This window comes from Rhinolophus sinicus, chromosome 17 (assembly GCF_057876585.1).
Source record: "Rhinolophus sinicus isolate RSI-liver-muscle chromosome 17, RSI-T2T, whole genome shotgun sequence".
In the NCBI taxonomy this organism is placed as follows: Eukaryota; Metazoa; Chordata; class Mammalia; order Chiroptera; family Rhinolophidae; genus Rhinolophus; species Rhinolophus sinicus.
The window spans coordinates 211,376,716-211,391,426 of record NC_142517.1 but is presented as its reverse complement, the minus strand read 5'-3'; the positions used below and the strand labels follow the sequence as shown (position 1 = coordinate 211,391,426).

Genomic DNA, 14,711 nt, shown 5'->3' with positions numbered 1-14,711 from the left:
ACCTATGTGGGATAAAGCGTGGGTCACCTTTCACCCCGTCCCTGCTGGTCCCAGACACAGAACTGCACACAGCCCTCTCAGGGGGGTTCCCAGAGAGGAAACGCGTATGGAAAGGTGGCTGGCATCACCCCAGCTACAGGCACACAATTTAAACAACAGGTAGACGCGAGGAGAGTTCAGCCTCCGAGTCCAGACTTACACTATTTTCTCCCTTAAACGTGACTCAAGAATTCTAATATTTCTGAAGAGTTTATCTGCCCTTCCTGGAGCCCTGCGGGTCTTCACCCAGGCAGCTTTCTGTGCAGACGTCCCCTTCTCAGATGCACTTCTCCTGGCTTCACTTTCCTCCAAAAACTCACCGCTAACTGACATCAGTGTATACACCGTGTTCTCCTAATTACCTGTCTTCTGCCTCTAATTGTACTGTCCGTGGTTAATTACTCCACAAAGACTTGCACACTAGAGAGAGGAACGTTCCAATGGTAATCTCGGCCTGTGACTGTCCTGGCAGGAAATCCGCGCGTGGCTGGGCAGCCCTGCAGCCCTGGCAGGGCTTCTTCTGCCCCCGCTCCACTCCCGCCAGAGGCGGAGCTTTGGAGCCCAGGCCCAGGTCACGCAGGGCTGCACCACCCAGAGCTGCACCTGGTCAGTGATGACAGGGAAGCAGCCTTCCCATCAGGCGCTAAGGTGTCAGCTGTCCAACATCACGCCGCCTCCGCTGGGCCGGCCCCGTCACCCTGCTGCTTTCCCCAGGCCTCTTCTCAGCTGCACTGCAGGAAGAGCTACGTGCTTTTTCAGGGGAAACACTATGTTCACTGGTCCTAGAGTCCCCTCTTCCTGACATGAAATTGCACAACGAAAATATGTATTAAACTTAATTTATGTGATGCTGCATAGTTAGCAAACAAATGGAATTAAAAAGCACCAACTCAAAGTGATCAGCTCTGCTATAATACACTATTTAAGAACAGGCAAAAGTTACCACATATATTCTTATGCAGAAGGTTCTTGGGATTCTGGAGGGGTTCTAGAATGGCTTTAAGATTCCAGATATGTCTAAAACATACAATCCCCTCACACTCGAGTACACGCAGGGCTGATCCCCCAGGAGAACACACAAGCTCCGTGGCTCATGCACCCTCTGGAGGCTGGACAGTTCCCAGGATGCTCCCGATGAGCGAGGCAGGATGTGAGGGGCACTGCCAGGCTGGCTGTGTGAGGGTCCGTGGGGGAGTCGGTGCCCCAGCTAGCAGGCAAGGAAGAAGAGTGCTGTTCAGTCACATCATAAAGCTTGCAAATCTCTGATAGTCAAATCTGTTAAAGACCGTAGAAAGGATCCCACAGCACAAGCTCCCCAGTCAACTCAGATGCAAACATCCTGAGCATTAAAAAGGAAAAGCAGACAATATGACTATGAGCTTAGAAAACCCCAAAAAATCAACAGAAGAACCTTGGATTGAGTCCACACACACTCACATGGGCATAATAACAGTAAAAGGCTTGTTGTGAGGATTAGATGGGAGAATCCTTTTAAAGTGCTTGTGAAGTTCTTGGTACATAGAAAGCATTTTTAAAATTGGCTCTTTTTAATACTTTTATAAGATGATAATTTTTTCTTTGTTTTCTGGCACAGATCAGAACAAAGGAAGGAATCTAATACTCACTGGCCATCCTGTAGGTTTCAGGAACTTTACATATTATTTCTTCCACTACTACCCAGAATACAATGCAATGAGAATTCTTACTCCCATTGTACAGAGGAGCAAATTGAGACTCAGGTCAAGCAATTTGTTTAGGGCCAACAGAATTAACAAGCTGTGGACTATAGATTTAAACTTGTTGTGTGTGACCCTAAAGCCCATGCTTTTTCTACTTAATTGAACAGGATCTATTAAATTAGACTAGGAAAAAAATGGGGGAAAGAACAATCTGGTGAGTTATTCTGAAAAAAATAAAAATAAAATCTATAGCCTCATCTTACACTGTAAATTAAAGAGATAACTAAAAAGATTAAATGTAAAAATGTGTGACAAAACACAAATCTCCATCTCTTCAAACTCTAGACAAACTGCAAAAAAAAAATATACTAGCAGCTTCCAGTGCATAAAAATTAAACACTCAGGCAAGTCAGAAACCAAACATAATCAGTAGAAATGAACTGGGGGAAAAAAATGTAAAAAACAAACACTTTCTAAAAAATTAGCTGATGTCCTCAAAGTATAAGGAAGTCGTGCAAATTAAGAAGACAGGGACTTCCAGCAGAGCAACAAGGGATCAGACAAAGAACAGACAGGAAGTCAATAAAAATTACTAACAGGCATAAAAAAACGTGCAGTTTCATGAGTAAATGGAGGGAGACAGCCTTGTCCGTTTTTCATCTATCGTCATCACAATCTTTAAAACCTTGGAGAAAGTGTGGGCAGAGGGTACAGCTGGAGGTGCACTGCAGACAGAGGGTACAGTCAGAGGTGCACTGTGGGCAGAGGGTACAGTCGGAGGTGCGCTGCGGGCAGAGGGTACAGTCAGAGGTGCACTGTGGGCAGAGGGTACAGTCAGAGGTGCACTGTGGGCAGAGGGTACAGCTGGAGGTGCACTGCAGACAGAGGGTACAGTCAGAGGTGCACTGCGGGCAGAGGGTACAGTCAGAGGTGCACTGTGGGCAGAGGGTACAGTCAGAGGTGCACTGCGGGCAGAGGGTACAGTCAGAGGTGCACTGTGGGCAGAGGGTACAGTCGGAGGTGCGCTGCGGGCAGAGGGTACAGTCAGAGTGCACTGTGGGCAGAGGGTACAGTCAGAGGTGCACTGTGGGCAGAGGGTACAGCTGGAGGTGCACTGCAGACAGAGGGTACAGTCAGAGGTGCACTGCGGGCAGAGGGTACAGTCAGAGGTGCACTGCAGCTGAAACCCTAGAGCAGCCATGCCCTCTGTGCCAGCACGCCCACTTCTGGGAACCCATCCCACAGAGATCATACAAAAGAGAGAAAAAGTTTCTGGCACAAAGGTGTTCCTTAAGGCACTACGTGCTATTGTGAAAGACTGAAACTTACCATCCAAGTTTAATTTCCAAGTGAAAAATTACAACATTACATTCTTGCCATATTTCTTCAACTTTTATAATTCATGAAAAGGATGGTCTGTCAGAAACTGCTGCTCATTCAAAGGAACATTACACTTAATTAAAACCTCCAACACCACCGGCTTCCAACAGCACCTCCTGCCCCCACTGGCCCGACGCTCCCTTCTCACTGGTCTTTCATAACAAGGTCTGTTCTTGGGCGAAGCCCAGGCCAGGCCTGTTCACGGCAGCTTCAGCTTTTAGCTTTTAGCCCAATTCCCAGTGACAACTTCTGCTATTTTTTAAGTGCACAAAACCAACTGTGTTAAGCGCAGGATGCTCGTGCATGAGGTTTAGATTCCGCCTATCGCTCAAAAGACAAGAGTCAATGAAACATGAATGACTGATACAAATTTCTGAAAACTTAAAATGTGATCGCATGTTTTAGGTTGCAACACAGATCTCCAGACAGAGGTGCTACTCTGCCCCTGGTGTCACGAGCTCACACACGTGTGTACGTGTGTGAGAGCCATACACACATATATCACTTTCACACAGTCGTTCTTTCCCCCTAATCGGCAGATCTAGCCACAGAACCACTGTTCTGCCAGATATCGTGATTAAGGCAAAGGAACAGATCTCCGTATTTTCAGCTACTTCTATAAAATTCACAGTACCTTCCATCGAGGTTTTGGGTCGCCGTTTGGATGACTTTGTCGTCATTGACTTGGATGTTTTAGCAGAAACCTCGGTCTTAAAGAAAAGAGAATGAAAAAACTTAATACATCACGCAGATACAATGAGCAGATTTATTATTCAAGCTCTGCTCGAGGAAGAGGAGGAAACAGATCAACAGCATCCATACACCTCAGAGCGGAACTGACGTCAATGGGCTCACCTAAACCCTCCACACCCGAGAGCAAATCAGAGGGAAGCGGAACCCTCTTTCGCTCTAAATTGAGAATTCCACCTTTTTGTACAGCCCCGAAAAGGCCAGAGTCTACCAACCACACTTTGGAAAACACTGTTCTATCAGGTGAGTTTAGAGGACTCGACGTCTGTTGCTAGATGCTTAATTACTTCAACACATCTGTAAATAGCTCTGAGCCCAAATTAGAGGAGACAGCAGAGCCCACCCCCCCACCTCTCAAGCTGCCATGCTGGCCTCCCGGCCTCCACCGCACACCTCGTCCCTCTTCCCGGCAGCTTCCCAGATGCGCTTTCTGACATGCAAGTCAGATAATGAGAGTTAGGATGAGCCTAACTTCCCTCAGATGGCCGACACAGAGACGATGGGGCTCAGCCCGGCTATACCCCAGCTCGAAACGCATTGCAGGGTCCCCCAGACGAGGCAGAGCTTGGAGGAGTCCCTCCAGCTGGGCCTCCCTTTCCCTGACTGCCTGGTGCCTTTCTCCTCCCCCACTGGCTTCCGAATGCCTACCCTGTGTCTTTGTGCATCATACACATTCAACAGCCAAATAAAGCTGTCGAGAAACCCCGGGGCCCACCACAGGAAACCAGAGGACAACACAACCCACGCATGTGACAGGCGCTAACCCATTCGAATCACTCCTTACACCCATGTGAATAGGGCCCTATGGTGTGTGACCTACGCTGCGTCCTCCCACCTCGGGGGCCAGCAGAGGCCCCCAGCACAGCAGCTCGGGTTTGCTTCTCTTAAAGGTATTTTTAAAAGTTATGTTTTACCTCTGTTTCAGCTTTGGAGTCTTTAAAAGATCCATTAGACAACTTTTTAGAAACCTCCCCTGAGCTTGATGACTATAAAAAAAAAAAAAAAAATTTGTTTTAAAATTCTAGAATTATTCAGATCTGTCACATATAAAAACACATCAAGATGAAAGATGTCTCAGCAAGACATCCCTTCCCACATGGCACCATGGCACCCTCCAGGTCCAACTCCGATGTCATCAGGCAGCCTGGATTCCCCAGGACCTTCCAGATCACTCCCCGAGGGGCCAGGCCGGGGGCCAGGGCTCAGAGGCAGTGTCCCCCCCACACAGGGATCCTGATGCCCAGCCAGACTTCTCGGGAACGTCCTGGTGAAGCACAGGGCATCTGGAAACCGGGGAGGGCTGAACAGAACCCCAACACCTGGGCAAGGCTGCCCCTCTCCTACGTCCTGGGGTGGTGGGTCACCTTCAAACGGAGTGGCCCTGCTCACACAAAGGTTTCAGACTGTGTCAGGAAAGCACCCTCAAAACAAATGACCTGAAAACTAAACACCACCTCACGCCTGGACTCGATTCTCGGCATGAGGAGAAAAGATGCCACGGCTGAGGGAGGGTTTTCCTCCGAAGAGCACAGGATGACTGTTCACGACCTCGACGACACAGCGTCCTCACCGAATCATGAAGGGACACCCTGCGCGGATGCCCCAACCCCTGGTGCACCCCGCTGTCCCCAGAGGTGGCAGGGCAGCGTGCCCGCAGACGGCGCTCTGATCTGAGGCTGGGGCCTTCACCCCCACACGTGGCCCACTCCCGACTTCCCACAGCACTTTCACACCTACTGTTTCACCTTTTCTTCCCAAAGCCCAGAGCGGGGCTGAGAAGGCTGTTGTCACTTCCAAATGGAAACTAAGTGGAGGTGAGTGGATGGTGTGACCGGGGCGAGCGCTGGCACAGCCGGGGTCACCCACCTTGCCCACAGCTGCCAAGCCCGGTGCTACCCACGCCCACCCCATGAAGCAGTCCCGTCTACACCAGCAAAATCTCCCTGGGAGAAGGAAGCAGTTCTGAGCGAGAACGCAGTCCCTTCACCCTGGTCCGTCCTGATCGGGGCCACCTCGCATAGTAAATGACACCAAAATATGCCAGTGCTTCAGAAGAACGAGGTCGGTGAAAACCGTTTTCCTCAGACCTCGAATAGGGGGGAAAGAGGGAGAATGTCTCTGTTTCCCAAACTCCTAAGGGAACCCCGGTTTTTGTGACATTTGCCATAGGGTCCGCTACTCAGGAGGTTCATGGGAGACCCCAAGCCCCCAGCAGAACCCCTCAGTTACTAACCAAACCAGATGTGCGCTGCCCTGATCAGCAAGGTCCAGTGTGCGGGGCTCCCGCAGGGCACGCCACAGAACTGACGCCATCTCCAGAGGACACTGCGAGCTCAATCTGGCCTTGCCCCTCACCGCCCCACGTCACCTGGAACGACCGTGAACCTTTCCAGACCTGGGCTTTCTCCTTTCTAGCAGCTGAGGCCAGAAGGTCCCCACGACCTTCCCAGGGCGCTTTACAATCACACGAAGCCCCACGAGATCGGGCACCGGGAACACCAGCCCTGACAGAACACCTGTACTACCCAGAGTGAGCCCGGAGTAACTGCACACTTAGAAAACACTGTCTGAAACGAATGAATGCTCTGGCCAACCCTAAACGTACCTGAAACTTCCCTTCAACAAGAGTTACAGTAGTTACAGTACGCCGAGGTCCTAGTGCGCTGCTCCGCGAATGCCTGACGCAGGAAGGAGCCCTGGTCCTCCACAAGCACAGCGTGTCCAGGCTGCAAGAGCCCACACACCGCTGAGCCTGCCTGTGACACTGCTCACGACACTGCAGTACAGGCCACTCCGAAGCGTCAGGAAAATGCCCGAACGCGCACACACAGCGCAGAGCAAACCTTAACTCACCTGGGAAAAGCTGCTGTCTCTTTGGGTTTCTACTGGGACCCAAGAGTGTCATAACCTTAAATTGGCAACTAAAAACTCCTTTCCTACCCGCACTCTAACAAAGCCCAATTCGCTTTTGAGAGCACCGCCGTCTCTAAGTGAAAGGCACAGGTTTTCAGAGGGCCTCACCTTTGTCTCGGGTTTATCGTGCTCTCCGCTCTTGTCCCTGTCGGGGTCGCGGGAACGCTCCCCGCTTCTCCCCCTCCGCCGCTCCCTGTCTCGCTCACGCTCTTTCTCCCTGTCTTTCCACCTCTCCTTGTCTTTGCCGCCCTCGCTCCTCCTCTCTCTCTCGCGGTCCAGGTCCCTGTGGCCTCTGTCCTCGTCCCTGCCCCGCCTGGCCCTGGGTTTGGTCCGCTCTCTCTCCCCTTCCTGGCACTTGTCTCTCTCGGGGTCTTTATGTCGGTCGCGGTCACTCTCCTTGGTCTTCCCCTTGTCCCTTTCCTTTTCTCTCGGTTTGCTTTCTTCTTTCAATTCTTCTTTCTGTTTTCGATCTCTGCTTATACTTCTCTCGTTTTTTTCAGAGTTTCTTCTATCCTGAAAAGAAAAGTCAAATAACAGTATCACTTATAAATGTCTTTGCCAGAAAGACACACAGACTCCGGGCTTCACTTCCCAGTACGTGCAACTTGCACCTCACCTCTTGATGCTTGGGCGCCCGGGGTTGCTCGTCTCTCACAGGCCTGCTGTCCGCCTCCGGAGGTCTGGACGTCAGCGAGGTCCTTCCCTTCCCGTCCCCCTTCTCGCCAGCTAACACTCTCTTCACCACGTCCTCACTTGACAGCTTGTTGTCGCAACGGGAGGAGATGAAATGCAAGGTGAAAATGAGGTCGGCACAAGTGACAAATACGAAGGGCAACACTGCAAGGCAGCTCACTAAACAGAGTCTGCCAGTGAGATCAGAAGGTGGAGCGCTGAGGACAGGCTGTCACCACGTCTGCTGGGCACCCTCGCCTCCAGCCCCTCCACGTCCCCAGCTGAGCCCCCCCACGCTACACAAATCCTGTCTCAGGGCTGACCCAGCTGCCAAGTGTAGACACGTGTCGCTCAGGGACAGCAGAGCTGACCCCGCCACCCCGGGAACACCTACCACTTACTCCCCACAGGGTCACAGAGGCCTAAGGAATGATCCAACTCAAGCAAACGCAGAAATCACTCTGCTGCCTCGCTGTCCGCCGGCCTCGGCCTCGGCACACCTCCGGTCAGCCCCCAGGGCGGACGGGGTGACTGCTGCCTGCCAGGGCTGGGGCCCAGGCCGAGGACACACTGCGTACTGGGGAGAGCCCTGAGTGCTACGGGAACACAGCGGGGCCCCGAGTTCGGCCTGGGAAGAGGAAAGGCCAGGGCTCCAGAACGACCGCTCCACTGCTGCCAGACGAGCTGCGAGGAGGGAGGCAGCTCTGGCACCGAGAAAACGGGCAGCAGGAAGCAAGGGAGCATGACCAGCACAGGAGACGGGGTGGTGCAGGCTGGTGGTAAATGAGAAAAGAACTAGAGGTCAGGGAGTGGCAGCAGGTCACAGAGCTGGCGGTGCCCCCCCAGCCCAAGGCAACAGGAAGCTGGCAGTGGCTCCGGCATGGAAGACATGAGTCAGATTTGCTTTTCAGAAAGAAGAGCAACATGGAGAGTGCAGGTGGGACTTGAGGACAGCGAGCAGTGCACCTGTGGAATCCGCTTCCGCTCTCCATGCCTGCGAGCTGGCCGGCCGGCCGCAGACCAGGGCGAGGCTCTCCGGGGGCCTCCTGGGAGCCACCACTCCCCACCCAGGCCCCACTGCTGCGGTGACGTCACAGCGTTGCCGCTGGCCCACAGCCCACCAGGTACCCAAAGGGCTGTATTAGCTATGCCCTTGATAAAGGTCCAACTCCACTCCTCTGGGGCCTACTCGGTTCCCACAAGCAAGGCAGGCCCCGGGGATGACCTTCTCCAATGACCTGGATCTACTGAGAGGGGCCCCTGTGGCAATCTCCAGTGTTAACAACAAACCCGTCCCTGTACAACCGAAAGAGGATTTCTTTGAAGGCAGCATAGCTCTGCAAATAATAGTCAGGAGAGAGGGAGGAATGGAGCAGAGAAGGGCGGGAGCAAGAGAGGGGAGGAAGAAGACACCGGAGACTGGAAAAGAAGGCGGAGAACAGGGATGCCCCACAAGCCCTGGAAGAGAAAAGCAGCCTTCATCCCCCTGGTCCCCAGGTGGAAACAGTCATCTGCCCTGAATGGAGGCCTGAGAGCAGGAGGCACGCAGGGCCTGGAAGCCTGGCACCTGCCCCCAGAGCCAAGAGCCCGCGAGGTGCCTGTTTTAGGAAGCGTGTAGAACTTGTGTGTCTGTGTTGACACTTGGATGTTACTTCGCCCGAAACGCCAAACGGCGGGGTTCCAGGATAGGTGGGATCAGATTCCGAGCTCCTTCCTAAACCACCGTGTGCACGTTTGGGAGGTGCCCCCACCCTCACCTGCGCTCTTCAGCACTGGCAGGTTCAGGGGCTGGCGCTGCAGCATTACCTTGTTGAGACAGCATTTCCCAATTTTCTGCAGCAGCTCGTTTGTCCTTTCAGGCTCGTGCCCGGCCACAATGCGGGCTGGTTTTGCAGACAACGGCTCTCCTGACACCATCACCACCACGTCTATGGCCTTCTGAAGGAAGCTAATTTTGGCATCTTTATCCTAAAAGATTTCCATTTAAAACACAAATAATAAACTACTTCAAAAAAACTGTTATCTTCAGTATGCTCAATAGGCACACACAGCTCCTGTTTAGGTGAAAAGCTATATTTAGATGTCAAATTTAGAAACACCGACTCTTTAGAACAAAACAAAAACAGCTCAGTAAACCTTTTAACATTAGTTGATGCACCCGCATTAAGCTTGGAAACACTAATTCCATTTCTCAATGGATAAAATTAGCATGATACACAGTTGTTAAAAATGAGAAAATAAAATGAAAGGGTATACAGCAATTCTGAAATTAGTCGACTTTGTATCCCCACCATTGTCAGCATATAACTGCCGCACAGCACGATACACAGTTTATAAAGGAAACCTCACTTATTGAGGCGAGGGGTGGGACCGCCCTGAAACCCACCTTCACGTTATCTGACTTCATCTCGGCGTCCGTGTAGAGGCCCTTCATGAAGCCAGTCGTCCTGATCACCTTCAGGAGGGAAAGCGAGGCCGTGGTCAGCCCTGCGACCCCAGCCACTAAACCCCACACCCAGGGGCTCAGCAGACTCGCGTGTCTCCTATGCGCAAGGCCCTGCGCTGGGCAGGACCCAGCCGGCTGTGGGGACAGGTAGACGCTACAAAGACTTGCAGAGCACTAAAGGAGAACACGATCCGTCCCAAATCCACATTCAGGAGGGTGAGGGGTGTCAGGGAGCGTCCCAGAAGAAATCATATCTAAACTGAGAGCAGGAGAAGAGTTGGGGGAGGGGGTACCAAGGAAGAGCGTGCCAGGCCAAACAGCCCCCAAAAGGTCCAGGGCCAAGAGGGTCCTGTTCGAGGGGTCATAAGGCGTTTTGGGCAGGAGGAACCGGCCAGAGTCAGGTGGGGGCCTCACCCAGAAGGCCTTCGAAGCCATTCAGGAATACGGACTTAGCCTAAGGACCACACGAGGCCCTGAGACGTTCGAGAGCAGGGACAGCACCTTACAAGGGCCACTCAGGCCCAGTGGAGAGACTGGATTCTGGGAAGAAAAGGAACAGCTCAGCCGGATTTCTGACACTGGACGGAAAGGTCTTCCTCCTCCACTGTTCTTCACCTCCTAGGCCAGGGGTGCTTGGAGCCACATCGCTTCTGCTCTCTCCCCTCAGTCAACCTGGACCTCCCGATGACCCCTAAAACTAGCTTTTGGGGTGGTGATTTCCTCATTCCTCCCCACCCCCACACACAGCCAGGGCCCTGGCTTCTCTCAGACCAGAGCTTTTCAAAATGTGACAGGTCAACACAGTGGGTAGCAACAGCATTTTTGTTTTCAAATGAAACAGAAAAAAAGAGTCAGACGGCACTGTATGTAGTAAGGATGAGTATGCCTGTATGTGTGTGTCCCGGGTGGATACAAAGCATATGTGTCACTGCAAGCCGTGTTGAGAAACGAGGACAGTCGCATGCTAATACCAGGCTTCTCTGAGGCGAAGAAGCTGCAGCAAGCTATGAACTAAGCTAGCTTTCATTCCTCATCAAACTACTTAAGAGTTGTGCTGCTATTTTTAATTAATTAAGAGCTATGCTACTATTTTTCCTGAGAAGACAGGTGGAATATTAAGAGTAGCCTACACTTTATATTCCTGGCAACTTTTCCCTTGTTTCTTTCAAGGTTTTCCCAGTTCGTTGGCAGTTAAAATTGTCAGCAATAATTTTAAGTGACAAGAGATACTGATGTCACAAGACCAGTGCTTTGATTCATGAAAGAGGCAAAGTTGGTTTAGCTGTAGCTGAAATAGTAAGATGGTGGCTTGACTACAACACTCAGGGGCAGTAAAGATTTTCATACCAGGCTCTCCACCTATTATCTGAAACTGCATTGGAATGTGTCTGCCCAGAGCACAGCAAGACCCCCACCCCCGGGATGAGGCACGTCCCCCCACTCCCTTCCTGACTCTGCTTTCAGTGGGCTCACAGGACCAACGCACAAGATGAGAGCATGAGGCTGTGGTGGCAGCTGCTCTGCTTGGCCAGGCCCACGTCCTGGTGACTACCTGTTCCCTCCTGGGTTGGAGCACGCTACCTGCCTACCGCACAGGGCAGAGGTGACGCAGCACGCGGCCCAGCACCCACCGGGCTCCCACACAGCCACGTCCCTTCCGCAGACACTGTTCAGAGCAGCTGGAAGTGCTGGACTAGCTATAGGAGGAGGAGGCCAGGCCAGACAGCCCTTGGGATGTGGGTGGGATTCCAGAAAGTTTTCAGCACAATTGGGGTTTTTAACACAGAGGCACACATTAGAAACTAAGTTAAGATCGCAGAAATGAGTAAAGCAAAGTTTGTGGAAGAGTAAGGTGTCCAGCCTATTGGAAAGAGTGAGAAATGAAGCTCGAGGACCCACACGGGGAGAGATCAGGAGCCCCGGCATCTCCAAGCTCAGCCTGATTCCTAACTCCCGACCAGTACGCCCTAGTTCCCAAGTTCAACACCCACCTGAGATGCACCATAGGAACAGGCGCCGCCTCCCTGAGCTACTGGGAGCCTTGACGGATTCCACTCAACAGTGACTGTTTGTTGTGCCCCTTCTGTGTACCGTACCCAGTGCCACCCGGGACATGCCAACAAAACAGTTACGGTCTCGGTCATTGAGGAATTCACCTTCCATTGGGGAAAAGCCAACAAGTAATCTCAACTGAAGGCAGGCTGTGCCATTTATCAGCAGATACTAACCTGCTCTTTTATAGTTTCCCTCTCTGGTTCCCCTACAACCACAGGTGTCCATTAAACCTCCAATATGTGGTGACCAGTGTGCAGAGCCCTGTGGAGGAAAACCTGGAGGGGAGGGGGCGTGCTAGGCACCGAAGGAAGAGAACCCTGAGGCAGCGCTGGCAGGCAGAACAGAGTGTGTGCTCCAACAGATCCATGGGGAGGCTGGAAAGACATAATGCTCCCTGAGAGGGGCCGGGAGACTCCCCAGAAGAGGAGGTCCAGGGATGGACGAGCAGGAAGAGCAGGGGTGACGGTGATGAACATCCTCGCAGAGGCATCACCGAATTGGGCCCAGGGCACCCCTTGGGCCGCAGGCCAGGCTTCCGGGCGGGAGCTGCGCCAGCTCCGTGAGCCCCGACCCTGACGCTAGCCCTGATTCTGGCCCCGGCCCGCACCTGGGCCCGACCTCGACCCGCACCAGGGCCCGGATACCGGCTCGCACCACCACCCTCATCCGCGACGCGCACCTGGGCCGCGACCCCGGGCCGCTCCCCGACCCCCCGGGCCCTGACCCCTGGCCCTCACTCCGGCCCCGACCCCGCCCGCGCCCTCGGTCCCGACCCGCTCCCCGCACCCGCGCCCTGACCCGGAGCCGCACGCACCTCCGTGATGATGTCGTGCAGGTAGCGGAACGGGGGCTTGCTCAGCAGCTTCTCCGTCAGCGGCGGCCGCCGAATCACCTTCCCCAGAGCCTCCTGCGTCCGCTTCACCACTGCCGCGTTCATGGCGGCGCCGCCCGCGCTCCCGCCGGCCGGCCGAGTCGAAGCCCCGCTCACCCGCCGCTCCGGCCCGGCCGCCGGCGCTCTCTCCTGCCCAGACGCGCCGTTCGGGTTTCCATCCCACAGTGCACCGGAGTCGGTCAGGGCGCGTGCGCGGGGCCGCGACTGCTCGGTCGCCAGGGCGGCGCGGCCTTAGCAACGGACGCGCCGCGGCGCTCCGCCCCCTGCCCGCCCGCTGCGCGCGCACGCGGGGCGGGGTCGCCCTGCCCACGGCCTCGCTGCGAGCGGATTGGTTGCCTCTTCTCCCTGGACCCTCCCGACGGCCGCGGGGAGCAGGAAGGTGCTCGCCGCGTGTTACAGGGCACCGCCGGGGCTGGTTAACAGCGACGCCACTTCCAGGTGTGTGTGGCCTGTTTCACAGAGTCCGAGGGGACTAAGTTAACTCGAACGACACGGAACAGAAAACGCCCAATCCTGTTACTTAATGTGGCTTCCTGGTGAAGTGCAGCAGTAACTCGTCTTCTCTGAGACTCCGTTTCTGCTCCTATAAAGTAGGGCCAGCGTGTGCCAGCCTCCCGAACTCCCTGGGCGGTGAGAGCCAAACGGCGGCGCCAGCGCTCGCTCGCTGTTGTGCCAAGTGTCTGTGCTTTCGTCCCACCTGTGTGCCCTCCACCACGCGCAGGCGCGCTGCAGAGAGCCCGCTAGCAGTCTGGACGCGTGTGCTCTGCTCCTAGTTCTAATGCGTACCTTTATGACTTCGGTTTACTTTTTCTTTTCTTTTTTTTTTTTTTTCTTTTTTTTTTTTTTTTTTTTTTTTTTACCATTCTCAATGCTCTTCGTTGCTGGTGTAGATCGAAATTTCCATCTGGTGTCAGGCTCCTGTCTGAAGACCTTCCTTTACTGATTCTTTTAGCACAGGTCAGCTGGCAATGAATGCCCTCACCTTTCGTTTGTCTGAAAGTCTCTATTGCACCTTCACATTTGAAAGATCGTGTCAACAACTGCAGAATTCTGGTCGTTTTCTTTCATTCGGTACTTTAAAGATTTTACTCCCTTCCCTTCTGGATTACAGAGTTTCTAAAGAGAAGTCAGCTGTAGTTATTTTTGTTCTGTCTGTTGTGTATCTGGCTGCCTTGAAGACCTTCTTTTCACTGTTGGTTTGCATAAGCTTGCCCATGATGTATCTAGGTGTGGAGTTTTTTTACTTAAAATTTATATTTATTATTGACATACAATAAAATTCACCCATTGTAAGTGTGCAGGCTGGTGCATTTTGGTGATTATATACAATTATGTTACCACCACCACAATCAAGACAGAACATTCCTGCGCCCTAAAACGCTTCCTCCTGCTCACTTGCAGTCCATCTCTTTCCCCCACCCCAACCCAAGCAACCACGGATCTGGTTTCTGTTATTGTAATTCTGCCTTTTCTAGAGTTCCATATAAATGGAATCGTACAGTACGTAGTCTTGTATTTACTTGTTTCTCTTATGATTTTGAGATTCGTCCATGTTGCTACATATATTAATGTCATTCCTTTTTATGGCTGAGTAGTATTGCATAGAACACTTTGTTTATTTGTTCACCAGTTGATGGACATTTGGGTTGCTTTCCATTTTTTGTTATTTATGAATAACACTACTAAGACCATTTACATACCAGTCTGTGTGTGAACATAAGTTTTTATTTCTCTTGAATGAATACCTAGGAGTGGGATTGCTGGATTGTGTGGTAAGAGTAGGTTTAGTGTTGCAAAATACTACCAGTTTTCAAAGTGGCTGCACCATTTTTCATCCCCACCAGCAATGGCTAGGATTTCCAGTTGCTTCATATCCCTGTGACAC

General features: G+C 52.6%; 1 protein-coding gene across 4 annotated transcripts in view; it reads right to left on the bottom strand.

The window, feature by feature from the left end:
• The window catches only part of IFT54 (intraflagellar transport 54), a 52,065-nt gene extending 38,559 nt beyond the window's left edge, over nucleotides 1-13,506 (bottom strand). Inside the window, exons 1-7 of one of the 4 annotated variants that reach the window (XM_074315959.2) lie at nucleotides 12,749-13,506; nucleotides 9,820-9,888; nucleotides 9,240-9,401; nucleotides 7,378-7,521; nucleotides 6,870-7,274; nucleotides 4,763-4,834; nucleotides 3,733-3,808 (exon numbers count right to left, since the gene is read on the bottom strand). In XM_074315959.2, coding sequence (XP_074172060.2) covers nucleotides 3,733-3,808; nucleotides 4,763-4,834; nucleotides 6,870-7,274; nucleotides 7,378-7,521; nucleotides 9,240-9,401; nucleotides 9,820-9,888; nucleotides 12,749-12,871 — 1,051 coding nt within the window. In that variant the 5' untranslated portion in view covers nucleotides 12,872-13,506. The remainder of the gene's footprint in view (nucleotides 1-3,732; nucleotides 3,809-4,762; nucleotides 4,835-6,869; nucleotides 7,275-7,377; nucleotides 7,522-9,239; nucleotides 9,402-9,819; nucleotides 9,889-12,748) is intronic. The other 3 variants (XM_074315962.2, XM_074315957.2, XM_074315953.2) reach the window with 3 other exon arrangements.
• Between the last annotated feature and the right edge of the window lie 1,205 nt (nucleotides 13,507-14,711).